Source organism: Leucopleurus acutus (assembly GCF_964270905.1).
Source record: "Leucopleurus acutus genome assembly, chromosome: 16".
NCBI classification, from domain to species: Eukaryota; Metazoa; Chordata; class Mammalia; order Artiodactyla; family Delphinidae; genus Leucopleurus; species Leucopleurus acutus.
Window position 1 is genome coordinate 22024995 of NC_139158.1, and position 19411 is coordinate 22044405.

Here is a 19411-nt window from a genome sequence, read left to right on the forward strand (position 1 = left end):
GATGAACAATAAGGTCCTATTGTATAGTGCAGGGGACTATATTCAGTATCCTGGGACAGAACATAATGGAAAAGAATGTAAAAATGAATGTATATATGTGTATAACTGAGTCACTTTGCTGTACAGCAGAAATTAACACAACATTGTAAATTAACTATATACTTCAGTAAAAAAATAAATCAAAAGCAGTCAGTGAGAAAAACAAGATTACCTCTAAAGAACAGCAGTTAGACTGACAGCAAATGTTTCAATAGCAACAGTGCAATTTGTGGAATAATACCATCATTGTGCTAAAAGAAAGTATGCAAACGTAAAATCTATCTTTCAAGAATGAGGGTGAAATAAAGAGGACATCTCAATTAAAAATTGAAAGAAAGAAGAAAAAAAAAGAAAATCTCCATGTGCAGGCCTCACCCTCAACCAATTAAGTTAAAATCTTTGTAGGTGAGACCCAGGCACTGTGTTTTATAAAGCTTTTCAGGTAATTTCAGTGTGCAGCCAATGGGAACCACTGACCTAATGGTTTTATCAGCCTTAGAAAATCATTCCCCAGATCCATTATTTCATTAGGGGCTGCAAAATGATGATATTTTAATTCTATCATTCCTCCCACATTTATTAGCTGGAACTCTTCTATAAAGAAGGATTTTTCTTTATCAACTCTTTAGTTTACTCTAAATATAGTTCAAAAAGGACAGGCAGAAAAGATGCTTGGTTCATACTCTTTATTTACCAGCTTTCAGAATAGTGAATTGGTGCCCTAGTGACCTCCAAAGTTACTTAAGCAGTAAGATGGGGGTTTTTGGTACGATTATTAATGTATTAGTTTTAACATATTGGATGTTTCCAATATAGTGGTATTTTACTCCACTGCTGTCATTATTCTTTTTGATGCTCAGATTATTCAGTCATTGGCCTGTGGTAGCACCTCTGTATCAATATCCTTTTCACATACCCCAGTGGTTTTTGATAACTTCCTCGCTGTGTAGAACTACCATATATATTTCAGGCTTATCTTGAACAAATGTTTCTCCAAGGAACTCCAATTCCTTTAGCAGGTGATGGTATTTGGAGACCTGGGGTTCCCATCACTACGGAATGCATCATTGATTGCAGACCTTACTTTCCACTAATTCTCTTTTCGGCTGTATCTAACCTGCTTTTTTAATCAGTGCTTTGAGTTTTTATCTTCAATGACGGTGCTTTCCATTTCTAGAAGTTTTGTTTTGTTCCAAATCCATGTATCTTTGTTTTCCATAGAACTCAGAATTTTGTTTTCCATAGAACTCTGAATTTTAGGCTACTGACTCAAGAAGCAACGTGGAAAAAGTAAACAATTCTTCAGTGAGAAATTAAAACTCAGGGGTGTAGATTTACAGTACCCTATGGTATGGGATTCTCAAGCTGAGGAATTTCCCATAAAATTGATCCAGAAATTTCCCATAAAATTGATCCAGAATGGCAAGATGCTGGGGACACCAGTGTCTGCATATGCAAAATTGTTCTGTTAGGGCACTCCTAAAACCCAAGATGTATCAGACTCCCACAAAATAACACAAACTTGCTGATTGTGAACTCAACAATAAAAAAATTATAAACTACATGAGGAAATATATAAGGCATAATCACTATAAAGGCATAATCAGCCCATAGAACAATCAAAAGAATTAACCCCCAGTATTCTGGGGGTATCATGGGCTGAACTGTGTCCCTCCCAAATCTGTATGTTAAAACCTAATTCCCAGTACCTCAGAATGTGACTGTATTTGGAGATAAGGTCCTTCAAGAGTTAGTTGTGAGGTCATTAGGGTAGGTCCTAATCCAATATGACAGGTGTCCTTATAAGAGAAGATTAGAACACAGACACACTGACAGGAAGAAGACCATGTGAGGACACAGTGAAAATATGACATGAGAAAATGGCCACAAACAAGCCAGGGAGAGAAGCCGCAGAGGAAACCAACCCTGCCAGCACCTTGATTTTGGATTTCTAGCCTCCAGAATTGAGAGAAAATAAATTTCTGTTGTTTAAGCCACCCAATCTTTGGTTGTTTATTATGGCAGCCCTAGCAGATTAATATTGTCTCTAAAAAAGATCATAAAAGAAACGCATCTAAAAATCATTAAAGAAAGAACACAAAGCAGATTTCTGGCCTTCTTACATGAGAGTGCAGTCGTTTGAAGATCCTAACTTTATAAAAAAGTCCCAGTTCTAGCGTCCCACCCCTTGTAAGTGCGAAGCTATATTCCCTGTGGACAAACTCCAACCACTAGACTGGTGAAATAAAGTATTGTATTTTCCAAAGGTGAAATACTATATAACCATGAAAAAGAATGTGGCCTTTATATATGTACTGATGTGGAAAAGATCTAAGTGTAAAAAGCAAATATAGTGTTCTACAATTCATGTAAGTATAATAGTGTATACACATTTACTTAAATGCGTGAAATATCTCTGGAAGGACGCACAAAAAGGTGTAACATCGGCTGCCTCTGAGGAAAAGAGATGTGAAAGAGATCTATTTGAAATTTCACTGTCCAAATACCTGTTTTCCTAGTAAAATAAATTTACAAAAACCCAGTTCCTAAATGAACTTATTTGCAAAACAGAATTAGAGTCACAGATGTAGAAAATAGGCTTATGGTTACCAGAGGGTAAGCGGGGGAGGGATAAATTGAGAGATTGGGATTGACATATACACACTACTATATATAAAATAGATAACTAATAAGGACCTACTGTATAGCACAGGGAACTCTACTCAATACTCTGTAATGGCCTATAGGAAATAACCTAAAAAAGAGTGGGTATATGTTTATGTAACTGATTCAGTTTGCTGTACACCTGAATCTAACACAACATTGTAAATCAACTATGCTCCAATAAAAATTTTAAAAAGAAAACCCCAGTTCCTAGTTCTTTGGTTATGTGCTAACCTTCCTAGTTTGGAGTTCCCTCTTCATTTTTGGCACCTGGGAATTTCTCTTCCTTTCAAACTCTTATTTTTTTTTTTTCAGTTTGTGTCTTTTTTTTTTTTTTTTATGAAGAATGTCTATCTATTTAGAGCAAAAGAGGAATCAGTAGTATCTTCGTTCACCATCTTACCAGAAGTCTAAAGCTTCCTCAGAAAGATGCTAATTTCATAATTAACAAAAGCCAGTGGCTTTCTTTCTGAGTCCAGAATTTTAATGTAACCCCTTCTTCTGTGTTGTTATTATTAATACAGTCTTAAATAGCCTGTTCTCTTTCAAAAGCCTTTTTTCTTCCTGATCTCAGGCCTGCTGAAATTTGCTGATGATCTTGGCATGGGAGGTGCCAAAACACAGACCATCTCCCTTGGCCAAGGCCAAGGCCCTATTGCTGCCAAAATGATTTACACTGCCATCAAAGATGGGACCTGGGTGGTCTTACAGAACTGTCATCTGGCCACGAGCTGGATGCCTGCGCTGGAGAAGATCTGTGAGGAGGTGATTGTTCCTGAGAGCACCAATATGGGATTCAGGTGAGATGCTGCCCCACCTCTGAGTCCCTCAGCCCCAACCTCAAGTTCCAGACGTCATGCTAATGGCTGGGAATGCAAAGATGAGCAAGACACAAGGGTATTGTGTAGACACAAGTTCTACCCTTAAAGAAGCTCTCAGTCTAGTAGAAGGCAGACCATGGATGAATAATGTTGATACCATGCAATACCTGCTGTACTTGTTTGAATAAGAATGGAAAAGGGAAGGAAAATTTGGGGAAGACCTGGAGTACCGAAAGATGAATAGTTGTTTTCCAGGAAGGACATTCCAGGCAGAAAGGGCAGCATTTGTAAAAGCAAAGGAAAGACCAAGAAGTTATCCTGTGATTCCTGGGTATACACTGTGAGCAATTGTTTTTGGGAGGTGATAGGAGATGTGCCTGGGAAGGTAGATTAAATGCCAGCGAATCGGAGTTTTAAAACTTATTTGCCTAAAAACAAAAAAAAATCCACCCGTAGTCTAGGCACTTGATCTATCCTATACTTGTTTAGATCCATGGAATTTTAATCAATACTGGAAACAGCTATTTATTTTCTGTGAACTTTAAAGCCCAGCAAGACTGGGCCTAAGTATTTGCATTTAGAGGATGATGAGATGAAACAGACTTCAAAGCCCCTTTTAACTCAAATGTTCAGTGATTCTTTCATTCTGGGCCAGGGGTCAGCAAACTATGGCCAAATCCAGTCTGCTGCCTGTGTTTGTACAGCTTGCAATCTGAGAATAGCTTTTACATTTTTTATGGTTGAAAAAAATTGAAAGAAGTATACTATTTCATGACATGTGAAAATTATATGAAATTCAAATTTCAGTGTCTGTAAGTAAAGTTTTATTGAAATACAGCCATGCTCACTCATATACTGTCTACGACTGCTTTTATGCTTCAAGTAGTTGTGACAGAGACCATATGGCATGCAAAGTCTAAAACATTTACTCTTTGATCCTTCATAGGAAAAGTTTGCCAACTCCTGCTCTAGGCAACAAAGTTTGCCGGTTATTTTTATTTTAGTCATGTCTGCCTGAAAATAGAAAAGCGTTTGGTGTTTATTTACAAAGCCAGATTAGGCCGTAGTTGATTGTATTCACGTAAGACTCATATGAGATTCATGTAAGAGTTTAAGAGGAAATCCATTAATTTTAAGAATTCTATTTGGTTTTGGATGCTGAGTTGACTCATTGAGCATCAGGGACATACTCAATGAAGAAAAATTATTCATGTTGACATTTAAGGTCTTCTGTAATATGATCTTAACCCAAGTCACAAACTCAAGTGCCTATACAACGAGGAATGTAACATAAATGAGTGAAGAGGACTGGGCACAAGAAATATTCCACTTTCCACAGGACAATAGCTATCACCATGGATGGGCAGCCTCAGTGTTGAATACCGGTAGAGAGTGGTGGGGACTGTGGTGAACTAGAGGCACATGCCCTGTAGAGAAGAGCAGTTACCGCCTACTACCAGCTGTTGCCAAGCAGGAATACAGGCCTCTTCTTGTATCCAGATTTTATGACTATTTTAAAGGAAAGACGGGAATCTAGAACTTTTAAAAGAAAGCCCTAGATTTTTAAAAGTTGGCAACTACTTCAAAAATATGTTACAGCATTGTGTTGGTTTGCATGGTGAGAGTTCAGCATCACCCATCTGCAGACTGAAGTCAGGCCACAGGCCCCCAGGTTATGGCCTCTTCCCTCCCCTCTGAGGCCTGTGCCTGGACCACAGCAGGCTGCCCACTGTAGGCCTTACCACATCCCCAACTTTTCCTCCTCCGTGCAGTTACTCAGCTTGTGTCCTGTGTCTTCAATGACCTTCCATCCCCAAATCCTCCTGTTGGAAACCTCTCTAATGTCTAGCAAAAAAGAAAAACAAACCCACAAAAATGAAACAAAACAGGATGCCACAGTGTGTATGTAACCTGAGCTTGAGTAAGAAAAACAAATGAATAAAAGCCTGGAAGACAATATGCCAAAATGTTAACCTGTAGATGGTAAAATCATGTATTTTTTTCCTTTCTAAATACTTTTACCTATGTTCCCATTTCTTATGGGCATAGATATACTTTTATTATTTAAGAAAAGAAATCTTCCATATTCTCAAGACCCATTTCTAATGCCATCGGCCTCTGTGGCAGGGATCAGCAGACTTTTCCTGTAAGGGCCCAGATAGTAAATATTTTAGGTTTTACACGACATGTTGTCAGTTGCAACTGTTCAACTCTGCTGTTGTGGCATGAAAGCATCCATAAATAATTTGTAAATGAAGAGGTGTGGCCATGTTCCAATAATATTTTATTTACAAAAAACAGGCTAAGGCTAGATTTGGCTCCCTGGCAGTAGTTTGCAGACTTCTGCTCTCTCCACCCCGTGGAAATCTCTTCTTCCCATGGACCCCCATGGCCCATTATTTCCCTCCCTCCCTGTGGTCTTGATTTTATAACTCCTTGGCATTCTGTTTGCTTGTCTTTTCTCCCCTCCCCAGCTCCCATTTCCCCTCCTAGCAGCAAGGCTGTGAGTATCTAGAAGCAAGAAACAATTCTTTTCTCATGTCGGCCTCTCCTGGAGTGCCGGGTGTAGTACTTGACCATAATAGACGCTCAGAAAGTCCAGCAGGGCAGGAACCTGGTGTAGTGATTAGGACACAGGGCCTTTGGAGTCAGGGAGCCCTGAGTTCATCTTGGTTCTGCTGCTTCTAAGTGGGGTGTCCTTGAAAACCCCACTTGACTTCTCCATGCCTCTGTTTCCTCACTGGTAAAGGGGATAATAAATCATAGGGTGGCTGTGAGGATTAAAGTAAATGAAGGGACATAAATTAAATTCTTAGCTTGGGGTTCAGCATCTAGTGATGCTTAATAAATGGTAGTTATTATTTTCTGTTACTGTTTTTCAATATAATGTATTGCGTTGCCGTAAATAGTCGGGTCTGTTGTTCTTCCAGACTCTGGTTAACCAGCTATCCATCAGAGAAGTTTCCAGTCAGCCTCCTCCAGAATGGAATTAAGATGACCAATGAGCCCCCCAAAGGGCTCCGGGCCAACCTTTTGCGCTCTTACCTCAGTGACCCCATCTCAGACCCCGTGTTCTTCCAAAGTTGTACAAAAGCAGTGACGTGGCAGAAGCTGTTGTTCGGCCTTTGCTTCTTCCACGCCGTCGTTCAAGAGAGGAGAAATTTCGGAGCCCTAGGTGAGGGGTGGCAGCATACCTGGATTGCCTGGGGGAAAGATCACAGGCAGATACAGGGGTGCGTTCGAGTTTGTACTCAGGGTTGCCAGTAAAATAGGGTCTAAGTATGTTCCATGCGATATTGGGGACATATTTATACTAAATATGATCCGTTGTTTATCTGAAATTAAATATCACTGAGCGTCTCTGTATTTTTATTTAACAAGTCTGGCAGTCCTATAACCAGGTCAATATCAATGTCAGGGAAAGAGGTGATGCTCCAGAATCAGAGGTCCCCTAATTACGGAAGTAATATGATAATGAGAAGAGGGGAGGCCCTTCCCTTTGGTGTATTTGCCTAGCTTGGGTATCATGGCCACTCTCCAGGGAATCGTCACCAGGTGATTTATAACACTTTAGGTTGCTCTCTTTACCTGTGCATAACAATGAAAGAAATACAGCTGGGACATCTGTTTGTGCTTCTCCTTGAAAAAATAAACATACATTTCTTTATTAATGTAACTTATCCATGGCCTAACTTAAGTGACTCAATATTCTTGTTAGAGCAGATCATCTGCTAAATACAGATCCCATATCACCACGGTTTTAAGGTTGGATTATTTTTCTCTCACCCATGGGCTGAGTCTAATTCTTTTCTTGAAATAACCCACCTGAAGGTATTCTTAGCCATTCTGTCGGGTTACAAGAGGAGGCAAATTGTCCTTTTGGTGATTCTGTCAGAACATCCTCTTTCCTTCTACCTGCCCCAGTTAGCTCCACAGACCACCTGACCCTTCAACTGAGGGTTTCAGAGACGAGACAGCCAAAGGGGACACTCCCTCTACATCTGCATCTCACACACCACATTCTCCCACCATCATTCTCCCAGCCGTGCCAGACCTCCAAACATCCATACAGCAGTTTGGCTTACAATCAACCGCCCAGTTGTGTTCTCTCTGCCAGAACCGAAGTTTTTGTTATTTTATTATATTTTTAATTTGAATGTGAATGTTTAGGAGGAAATTAAACGTCTCCATTGAGCACAGGTCCTACCATACCCTACCGTCTTACATCCAGCCTGGTTCATACATTTATGTCACTTGTGCAGCCCCACTGGGCATTTACCATTATAACACTTGAAAATACAAGCAGTAGTTTCTTCAAGGCCTGCCATCTAGTTCTCCCATGAGTGGGAGGAGGGGCATTCTCAAAGCTACCTTAGTTCTATTGCCCAGTCACAGACAGTGCTCTCTAGCTACGCTTTGGTGTTATTTTTGGCGTTCGGTGCATTACCACAGTATTCCAGCCAGGGTGAATAACTCTCATTCCACAAATCCCAGGATGTTAACATCTTCCTTATCAAATGGGGGAGATCCATAAGGAAACTGACTTTAGAATGGATGTTTTCTCAGGCAGGATGTCTCCCACGTTGGCAGTAAAGGTCAAAGCTAATAGTTGGCATGGTGCTTGATAGTCACAGGGCTGGAAGAGGCTCTTGATCCATAATGATGCTTAATTCCACCAGCTCAGTCTCTGAGTGGAAATTAAGAGCTCTCATCCCTGAAGCATCTAATTTATCTCTGCCTCCTGCAGGTTGGAATATTCCTTATGAATTCAACGAATCCGACCTGAGGATTAGTATGCAGCAGATCCAGATGTTTCTGAATGACTACAAGGAGGTGCCGTTGGATGCTCTAACCTACCTGACAGGTATTTACGGAAGGAGGCTTTGGCAACCATAAACCTCCATGATTATGCTCCACCTTCCTGCTCCTCTGCTTCCATCTCCATTTGTTTACTTACTCACTCATGCTTTCAACAGACATGGAGCTCTTAATGATGCTGGTCACCATGCTGTATATTGTAAAACAAACAAACCAACAAAAACAAAAAACACACACAGAAAAATCAAGATCAATCCCTCCCTTTAAAGGGTGCACAGTCTACAAAGGGAGGGAAATATAACAAAATAAATAACAGTACAGTGATAAGTTCAGTAAGAGAAACATTTATAAGATAGCACAATGATTACATTTCAGACATGGGGTGGGGATGATTAGGGAAAACCTCCTGAAGGTGTGAAAGATGGTTTTGAAGGATCAGTAGGAGTTTTACAAGTGGAAGAAGAAAGCGGGGGCAGGCGGTGGGAAAAAGGAAGGAGAGCACTCCCAGCAGAGGTGCCCTGAGGTGAAAATGATACTTGCTGTTTTGTATTAAAGCAATTCATCAGCAATCTTTTATCAGTCGTCCAATATATACTAGTACATAATATGGAAGAATGTAAATATATAAGACTTGGTCACTGCCCTCAAGAAGCACACCATGCAATCCCAGAGATAGGAGATAAACTATAGATGAGCTAAATGAATGGATTACCATGGCCAAAAGTCAAAATGCAGCTCAATAGAAAAACCTGGGCATCTTCCAGGTCACACACAAGCTCCTCCCTCAACTCTGGATCCTTTCCCCAATCATACGGCAGGCACTTTATCTACATCATTCAGTCTTCACAGCAATCTTATGAGCTTCACTTTAGTGACCCTGTTTTACAACTGAGAAGACCGAGGCCTTAGAGCAGTGGTTCTCAACCAAGGGTGATTTTGTCTCCTAGGGGACATCTGGCAAACTGAGGAGACATTTTTTGTTGTCACAGCTAAATGGATGTGCTACTGGGTAGAGGCCAAGGGTGCTGCTAAACATCCTGTAACGTACAGGACAGCCCCCTACAACACAGGGCTACCCAGTGCCAAGATTGAGAAATCCTGCTTCAGAGTGATTAAATTCATTTGTAAAAGGTGACCAAGACCTTAACTCAGCACAGTGTCTCCTAAACCAAAACCCCAGGGGACACACAACATAAGTTCAGTGGATTTTAGTTGAGTGAGAGAACTTTTCCAAAGAAATGACCCATATTCCCATTATTCCAGACCACACAGAAGCACATCCCAGGGCTCCCCTTCAGATCACAGAATGAGTGCGTAATTGCCCTGGGATGAGGTCTTAGTATTGGACTGCCTGCAGCTCATAAACCAACCTGCTCCAACTGTGCCAGCTGGCTTGAGGATAGTCACTTTCCAACTGCACCAGTCAGGATAGACTAGTTAGTCTGAGATAACAAGCAGTCCCCAAATCTCAAGGGTGTGAGACATTTCTTGCCCATTCTGCATGTCCAGTGTGAATTGGCAAGGGTGTCTGCTCGTTGTAATTATCTATCAGGGGCGCAGTTGGCAAAGGCTCCACCAAATTTTGATGCCACCATCTCAACATACACTTGTGTGGTCACTGCCACAGGGTAGCACTGACGAGCTGATGCCAGGAGTTAAATGTGCAAGAACTTGTCACCTGGCCCCACCTCACTGCCAGAGGCCCCGGGAGTTATAACCTTCCTATGTACCTGGAAGGAAAGAAGATCACATAGAGATGATTATTAGAGCTCTGTACTGACCGCAAGGGACAGACTAACCAAAGAGACAGGTCTTATTTGGAGAGTGGTTATCGAATTAGATGGGCCAAAGTCAAATACATTCTTAATCTGGTACCCCCAACCCTGTGGCAGAGCCAATGGAGAATCTAGAAGAGATATAAGGCACATCCTGGCCCCTTTAGGAACTTGTGCTCTTGCTACAAAGAGGAGACATATAAGTAAAGAAATGTACCTTCCTTCATAAACATAAAACCCAGAGCCTATAAGGGTATCCCCTGAAGTAAAATTTGCTGATGAGAGAGTGGAGGTGGAACCCTGAATCATGACTCTGTACCTAAGGTTTACCTTCACTGGTAGTCCCTCTTTGGTACTCTCTAGCACTGCCATGCTGACTTCAGGGGGGAACTACTCTCCCTTTAATATTGTAGCTCTAGTGTTGTCATAAACCTCTTTACAGCTGGGGCAAACTATAATGTTCCAACTAAACTTTGCTAAAGGCCTGAGAGGTCAACAGAGAGAGATCTAGATGGTCTGGCTTAAGGTCAAATAGTTTTTGCAGGGCTCAAATTACTCAGTGGGTATGAGCTTCCCCTTAGTCTCTTACTTCTTCCTTAATGAGCCACCAGGATGCTCCTCCTAGACATTTAGACCCCTCCAATACCAAGAGAGGCTGAGGCCTCCTCAACTTGAGTCATACTTCCTGTTTCATGTCTGTAGACCTGCTCCTTCCTAGAATGATTAGAATTGGAAATGAGCCCACCCTTCAGGGGAGCCCTTGCATGCAAACACACACGCAAACACACACACACACACACAGATGTCTTTTCCTTGCACACTAGTGTGTTGTCCCCAGCTTCCAAATACCAGGTGGTACCCACATACTGTGGGACCTGATCCAGCTAGAAAGTGCATCCTGGGTTGGTGAGACGGATTTGATGGCCCCTCAAAAAATTGCCTAATTCTTTTTGTAGAAATCTGCGTGTAGAAACCTGAGTCTCAGAGAATGATGTTGATGATGGGGATGGGGGTAGGAGAGTCATATCCCAAAGAAGTATATATAGGATAATCTTAATTTTCTAAACTATACGTATTTGTAAAAGCTGTAGTTGAATGCTTTCTATATGCTAAGCATTGTACTAAATGCTTTATAAGCGTTGTTAACCACAACGACGTAAGGTAGGTATGCAGTTATCTCTACTTCTAGACAGATGAGAAACTGCTAATAAGTGGCAAAAGTTGGAGCCCAGAAACTGGCTGTAATTGGAGCTCAGTACTGTCTCATGCCAGAGTCCTTGCCCTGAACCACACTTCTATAATGCCTTTCACATTTATGTACACATACACACAAATGTCCAGACAAATGTCTGGAAGATGCCTAAATGTTAACAGTTACCTTTGTTGGAATTATTGGTGATTGTTTTGCTTTTCTTTCAGTTTATCACTATTTTCTAATTTCTAATATGGTGAACATGTATTATTTTTGTGGCAACCATGATACCAAAAAGGCCTGGTCTCATCCCAAGCTGAGCATGGTTTTAGCAACCCTGTGTCTCAGCAGAGCTCCTTGGCTGGAAGAATCCTCTATTTTAGGTTATTGACCAAGTTCATTATGGGCTCAACTCCTTCTTCTGTTGGTTGTCCCCAGGGGAATGTAATTATGGAGGCAGAGTGACAGATGACAAAGACAGAAGGCTCCTGCTATCCCTTCTGTCCACGTTCTACTGTAAGGAAATTGAGCAGGACCATTACTGTCTTGCTCCTGGAGACACTTACTACATCCCTCCTCATGGCTCCTACCAGGTGAGGGGCAGGGGAGGGAGAGGTCCCTCTGTCCCCCCAGAGGGGCTTGGCGGTCTCCATGTGGCTAGGGTTACAGTGTATCCAAGGAGGGCCCAGGGATAGCTTGGGCTTCCTGACTCGGGTCCATAAGCTATTTCAAATCTTCCCAAAAGCCTACAAGATATACACATTATTACTGTTTAATGAATGCTGGTCATTTGGTAGACAAGATCTTTCAAACTATGGGGTCCATCTGGGGAGAAGGGGCAGGGATGTTTAAGATGAAGCCTTGGTAGTGAACAGGATGGAAATTGCTACTTGAAATCAAAGGTTCAGAAGGTGGCAAAGGGAGGAACAGAAAAACTGGATGGGAGAATGATAAAAGGAAGAAGAAAACAAGAAATCTGAAGGAAGAATGAAAAGGGCTTACTTTCATCGAGTACCTGTTAATGTGCTGAAGCCTTATTCCTTCATAACCTCATTTATTTTCCCACTTACAGATAAGGAAACTGGGCTTTCAGGTGACTAGCTCAAGGTTACACAGTTGGTTTAAGATGGAGCTAGGATCCAAATCCTGTTCTGCCTGAATCCAAACCCAGTTTTTGTCTCCAAAGCTAAGACTGCTGGGGGAGCAGGGAGGAAGCCAGCAGAGGTGGGAGGGGAGATACTCAGTCCATCTACCTTCATACTCATACTCACTCCTCCGAAACCTGCATGAGGGAAAGCTTGGGATGTCTTGGCCCCGGCGGTGTGTGCATGTGTGTGTCTATGGCCTGTGCTACCGAAAGAGTGTGATTCCTGCATGGGTCTGCTCTGGCAAAACCTTGGGTGATCTGTGGGACCCCAAGGAACCTGAACTTATGTCAACTGAAGATTTCCTTTCCAGTCCTATATTGAATATCTCAGGACCCTCCCTATCACCGCCCACCCAGAAGTGTTTGGCCTGCACGAGAATGCCGATATCACCAAAGACAACCAGGAAACCAGCCAGCTGTTTCAAGGGGTGCTGCTGACCCTCCCTAGGCAGTCAGGAGGGAGTGGCAAGTCCCCTCAGGTAACCAGGCTTGAATTCAATTTCCCAGGCAATTTTTCATCTAGTGGGCATGCAGGATTGTGGCTGATGACCAAGAAGGCAGAAAAGTGGAGGCCTGGCAGACCCTTGAGGGAGGATGTGGGTGCTCTGGTCTTACTGCTGAGGTCTTTAAATACTGAGCTGGAAGAGCACCGGTGTTTCTAAAATGTCAGCTGTTCCTATATAACCTTCATGATTCATTGCTATATCCACATATTATCTGTATTCCATTTACATAATCCTTAAAACTAAATCTCTTTTGCTTAAAAACATTTATTTAAAAAACTGCACATCAGGACCATAAGTGGAAACCCAGTACCATTTCCGTAATGTCGTGACAGCCACAAAAAGCAAACAAAGGCTAAACATTATTAGGTTCTTCCAGATGCTGCTGCTGCTGTCTTTCTGGCTCCTTGGGAAAAGGGGAGGGTCAGCAAGTGTTCCAGAGCAGTGTCAGCCCTGACCTGAGACTTTCTCCTTGAAGGGAATGAAAAGAAAAAGGTGGCCAGAACTTGACAAGAGAGTGACTTTCTCATCATGTGATTCAACGTTATTTGCTCTATGTCCTGGAAACACCTGGAATCATTTTGGGTATCTCTTGTGATCATTCCACACATTGTGAAGGACTGATCCTGGCTACCCTCCTTGGTCTACAGATGAGGGCAAAACAAACCCTGCAAGAAGTGACCCACTTCAAGGCATTCAGAAACACAGAGGCAGTGCCAGGCCCAGAACCACATCTCCTGACTCCACCCTGATCTCTCCTTTCCTTCTCTTCCCTTCTCCAGCTTCTGAGCTACTCCATGTTCAACCCTGCTCAGCTGTGGACTTTGCATACAGCTGGCCTTGCATATCCACAGGTTCTGCATCCTTGAATTCGACCAAAGACTGAAATATTCAGAAAAAAAAATTCCAGAAATTTCCAAAAGGCAAAACTTGCATTCACCCCACTTCAGCAATTATTAAAAAGCATTTACATTGTACTTACAATTATTTACATAGCATTTACATTGTAGTAGGTATTATGAGTAATCTAGAAATGATTTAAAGTATGGGGGGGAGGGGTGATGTGTGTTGGTTCTATGCAAATACTACACCATTTTCTATTAGGGACTTGACCATCTGTGGAGTTTGGTCTTGCAGCCAATCCCTAGTGGATACCAAGGGATGATTGTATTTGGTTTCTCAATTTGGTTCATAGTACCATAAGTGGTAATATGTGTGAAGATAAAGCAGCCTGGTTTGTGTGTCTCAGCTTAGGGATGGAAATTCCCCTCACAGTGGGAAGAGGGAAGGAAGTGTACATTCCAGCCTCCTCGAGCCAAAGGACGGCAGAGCTGTGTTTCTCTCCCACACCTCCTCTTCCTACTCTTCCTCTAGGCCTGTCCCCTCCCTACTTGGCTAAACTCACTGCCATGGGCTATTCTTAATGCTGAGGAATGGCCTACTGCCTTCCCAGGTGTCCATGTCACTGGGACAGAGCAAAGTCTCACCTGCACCTGGAGCTGGTCCTAAGGGGGCTGGCTATGAGAGCCTTGGGAGATTGTCTCCCAGGGGTGACCTTGAAGATTTGAGCAGTTCTGCAGGGTTCAGCACTGCCCTGAGTCTACGTGGCTGGCTGAGCAGGAATTCCCCACCTGGCCCTCAGGCCCTTGCTCAGGACTTTCATTGTTCAGCTTAGAGGTGATGTCCTCCCTAAGGCTGGGGGCAGGGGTGGGGGTTGGGAGTGGGTGGGATGGGTATCCTCCTTTCCCTCAGGGCAGAATTGGCTTCTGTAGGAGAGTTCCCAGAAAGGTCCTGTAGACTGTGTTTAAAAAGACAAAGGCTCACTGCTTCATGTTTAACTGGACAAAGCCACAGCCCGCTGGCCTTCTGTCTCATTCACCTCTCTAATGCTTACACTTTAAGGAAGTGGTTGAGGAGCTGGCCCAGGACCTACTCTCCAAGCTTCCCAATGACTTTGACTTGGAGTTGGTCGTGAAGTCGTACCCTGTGGTCTATGGTGAATCTATGAACACTGTCCTAAGGCAAGAGCTCATCAGATTCAACAGGTGGGCTGTATGGTCTTACTTGGATCCTGGGAGTTGGTGTGAGGGGTAGAATCTAATGGGCAGTAACTAGAATGGACACTTGATAAGGGTTGCTGTGCAGAGTTGGTTTGCCCTACCTTGTAGGAAGGGCTGTAAATAGGGCCATCCCAGCATGTGTTGGCCCAGGGTTAAATCAGTTCCTTCTATTCATTCTCTCTCGTTCATTCATATGACATCTGTAAACTGGGGTGAAAACCAATACCGAGCACAGGCTAATAGTAAAAGTAATCATTAAAGCCACTTTTATTGAGCCTTTAGTGCTATAAATGGCTCCAAGCACCACTCATGCCTTTGCATTCAAACCACACCATAGTCTTTAAAAATATGCACAGTTAGTAATCCCTCTACCACTGTTTTACAAATGAGAAAACTGAGACAGAAGGGCTAAGTAACTTGCTCAAGGTCACACAGTCATTCAATGGCAGAACTGAGTTTGAATCCAGGCTCTCTGATTCCAGAGCCCATGCACTTAGCCAGTATGTGAAATCAGGGTAAACTTAGAAAGGGGTGAGGAACAGTTCATCCCATTGCCGCTACCACAGGGGTAAGGAAGGACTATTATAAGATGGCCATGGGGCTAAGGGTCTCCGGCCTTCTATTCTAGTCCCTCCTCACTTCTCCTCCAGGTACTAGAGCATAGAGCCCAGTGGGATCACCTTGATCTGATTTCTAGATAGTCAAAACTGAAAGAGTTCCCAAACACCATCTAGGCCGGATGAGGAAATTCATCACTTCTGCCTCCACGTCAAGGTTCTTGCTGCCCCAAATACTCTTCAGTGCTGCTCTCTCCATTTTGCTTCATGGGTCATTGCTCGGTTTTAGGGACAGCCCTGATGCCGAAAGACCGGTGACTTGAAGAATGTCAACTAAGAATTTGTTGACTCCCTTAGTCTTAGGGTTACTCCCTATAGTCAGTAGGCATTTGGCTGTGTGGATGAGCAAGCCAAGTATGGCGTGTGAGTCAAGGATGCTGACTACTTGAGTCAGATACCTTGGGATGATGGGTTGTAGTCCTCGTTCATCCAGACACCAGGCCAATGGCTTTCCTCCCCTGCCACTCATTCTCTGCCAAGGTCACTGGAGCTCTTGGTGGTTACAGGGGCCTTCACTAGCCTTTACCACTGGCCATTGTGATAGAAGAGAAGAGGGTAACAGCAATCTTATATTCCAGTGATGCTCAGGGTTAACTACTTGGGGCAATATTGTAACGTACTTCCCCACTACCTTTTTTTTGCCTATTCACCCAGTGGTATGAGAAGCCCAAAATGACAGTTCAGCTTCCAATTCAGGGGAACCGTTATTGTGTCTTCTAGGGCAAATATTCCTTCCCTGAGTACTAAAAATCTTGAAACTAGCAGAGCTCACAGTTTCAAGAATAGAAAGAAACCTTTTCCCAGTAGGTTTCAGGTATGATAGAGGTCTGTGGTATAATCCCGCAGAGGGTGGTTTCGCTCTTGACTCCTCAGCCAAGCACGTACACCAATAACACGCCTGAACCTTAGATTCCTCTTAATAGAAATGTTTAGTGGTTACACATCCAGGAATCCCTTCCTTGCGTTTGAGCCTTCTCATGTCCATTTGGCTGGGATTCCATAAGTCTTTGGACATGACAAGCTCTCTCTGGTAGCAGAGTCTTTGGCACTCTCAGCTGAATTCCCTCTGGACTTGATGAGGCCTCCTAACAGAGGCCAGAGAGAGAGACAGGTGATCTTGGCATCTCTCAGGCTGCCCTTCAGCTGCCTTTTCTCAGGTATGCATGCACCTCATAGTCTATAAAAAGAACAACTATAGATCAGAAGCCTTAAAACTGCATTACCCTTTGACCCAGAAATTCTACTTTTAGTAAGAATATCATTATAAATTTCCGCAGTGATTCATATAGATGGATGTTCCTAGTAATGTTGTTTACAGTGACAACAATCTGGAAATAATATGTTTCAGTGATAGAGGAACAGTTAAATTAAATGGAACACCTTGCAGTCATTAAAAAGGACGATTTTAATTTGGTCTCTATTGAATTGGAAAGATGTTCCTTATATGCTAAGAGAGAAAAACACATTACAAAAAACACATATATAGTATGATCCCATTAAAAAATAATTTGTGTTTACATATAGAAAAATCTAGAAAGATATACATCAAAGTTATCTTTAGGTGGTGAGATAATGGGTGACTTAATTTTTTCTCATCTTTACAATTCTTCTATCATGAATGTATATTATCTGACTTTTTAAAGGGAGGAAAAGTAAAAGGAGACTTGGAGTCAGTGTACTTGGGGTAGAATGAGGTCACTGGAGAGCCAGGCTGAGTCTGCTCCTTTGTTCTTGCAGATTGACCAAAGTGGTTCGCATAAGCCTCATCGACCTTGGCCGAGCAATTAAAGGGCAGGTTTTGATGTCCTCAGAGCTGGAGGATGTATTCAGTAGCATGCTTGTGGGTAAAGTGCCGGCCATGTGGATGGCCAAGTCCTACCCATCACTGAAGCCCCTGGGAGGCTACGTGGCTGACCTGCTAGCCCGCTTGGCCTTCTTCCAGGTACCTTGGAGTCAGGGTAACTGGGCACCTGGCATTCTCATTCAGGTGGAGAGGACGTTCTGAAATGATGGATTAGAGGCAGAGGGAGTAGGGTAGTCTCACAGCATCCTGGACTGAGCACCTACTGGAAACAGTCTTACCAGGGTTGAGGGCAGGAGGGAGACTTTTCAAAGTCCTTGAAAAGATTATAGCCTCTAGAGGCAGGAGTGGGAACCAGAATAAATGTCACAAACTGGTGTCTCATGGGCCACAGCTCATGGGCTAGTAGATAGATTTGGTTTGGCTGCTTGGTTATTTAAAAATTTGAGCTAGCATATGAACACTGGATTGTTACATATCAAAATACAGATGTTTGTCCTGCAAAAACAGGAAGACCTGAAACGATGGACCTGCATTCCTGCATGGCAACCATTGCTGGAGATGAGTGGCTGTGGCTCAGTTTAGACAAGGCACACACTCTCCACTGCTACAGTCCCTACCACGCTCTACCGTATCCCTGACACCCGCCTGCACCCGCGCTTTTCTTAAAGTAGAGATATATTTCATTGTACTTTTGTTTCAAAGGGGGAAAATATAAGCTAAACTGAGAGGGCCGCCTGTTTCAAGAAAGATGAGAAAAAGCCTATTTCTTTATGGGACTTGTTGTATTACCTGCCTTTGAACAATCTTTGTTGTGTTGTTGACTTTGCATTTTTATTTCTGTGGCTCTCCAGGAATGGATTGACAACGGGCCTCCTGTGGTCTTTTGGATCTCTGGATTCTACTTTACACAGTCTTTTTTGACAGGCGTCTCTCAGAATTACGCTCGGAAATACGCCATCCCCATTGACCACATCGGATTTGAGTTTGAGGTAAGAGGCGTCTTGGGTTAGATCAACTCAAAGGGCCAACCAGAGAAAGCAGTGCTGTCCCTTTCCTTGAGTCCAAACATTTGGATCTGTTAAGGCTCAACTACTTCCGAGATGGTACAAATGAAGTATCTAGCATGACTTAAAGTAGCTCCAAAAGTTATTCCCAACAGAATCAGAGGATTCCTAAGGCTTTGTCTCTGCGTGTATAAAAAGGAATCTTTCCAGAGGAAAATTCTGCCACAGTTGTACCGAGAAAAATGAAAGCACCTTCCACATTGTTTATTCAACATGATGGACTCTTCACTTGGAAGGATGTTAATGGTCTTGTGTAGTGCTTTGCTTAAAGTCAAAGGAATGGCCAATAGTCAAGTATCACCCAGTCCATATTTGGAGAGAAAGTAGTAAGATGGACTGTTAGAGAGCACTGTAGAATTTTAAATGCTATAGAAAGATCCTTTGAAATCATCTAGTCCGGAGGTCACAAACTGATTGCCCTAGGTCTTTATTTAGTTTATAAATGAACTTACCTTGATTGGCCTTTGAAGACAATGCTAAGCCAAAATTAATGCAATAAGAAAGCAAAGTAACGGGAATAAACCCTGGAGAAAAGATAAAACTATCTTTTTTTGATGTTGAAATGATTGTATACCTAGAAATCCTAAAAACACACCTATCAGAATTAATAGAATTTGTAAGATGCCTGGATACTGGTTAAATATACAAAAATCCTTTTCCTATTCTAGCAATAAATACTTAGAAATGGGAAAAAACATTCCATTAACAATAACAAAAAGATTAGAATTTGAATGATTTTAAATGGAGCTCGTGCTCTCTGCGTCACCATAATCCCCTCCACCCTGCTATTCTCCAACACCTAGACCATTTTCTGCATTTACCAGAAGAAATTTATCACCTCTGAATCTAAACAGTTGTATGCTGGAGCTGGCTCATACTAACTCACCAGAACCTGTTAAAGCTGGTG

The 19411-nt window shown here is 42.6% G+C and overlaps 1 protein-coding gene across 1 annotated transcript in view; it reads left to right on the forward strand.

Moving 5' to 3' along the window:
* Window positions 1-19411, forward strand: part of DNAH3 (dynein axonemal heavy chain 3) — a gene marked incomplete at both ends in the record, with an annotated part of 188647 nt that overhangs the window by 168436 nt on the left and 800 nt on the right. The window contains 8 exons of the mRNA XM_082858163.1: window positions 3278-3503; window positions 6455-6699; window positions 8272-8388; window positions 11748-11902; window positions 12768-12935; window positions 14862-15004; window positions 17374-17578; window positions 18292-18429. Coding sequence (XP_082714289.1) covers window positions 3278-3503; window positions 6455-6699; window positions 8272-8388; window positions 11748-11902; window positions 12768-12935; window positions 14862-15004; window positions 17374-17578; window positions 18292-18429 — 1397 coding nt within the window. The remainder of the gene's footprint in view (window positions 1-3277; window positions 3504-6454; window positions 6700-8271; window positions 8389-11747; window positions 11903-12767; window positions 12936-14861; window positions 15005-17373; window positions 17579-18291; window positions 18430-19411) is intronic.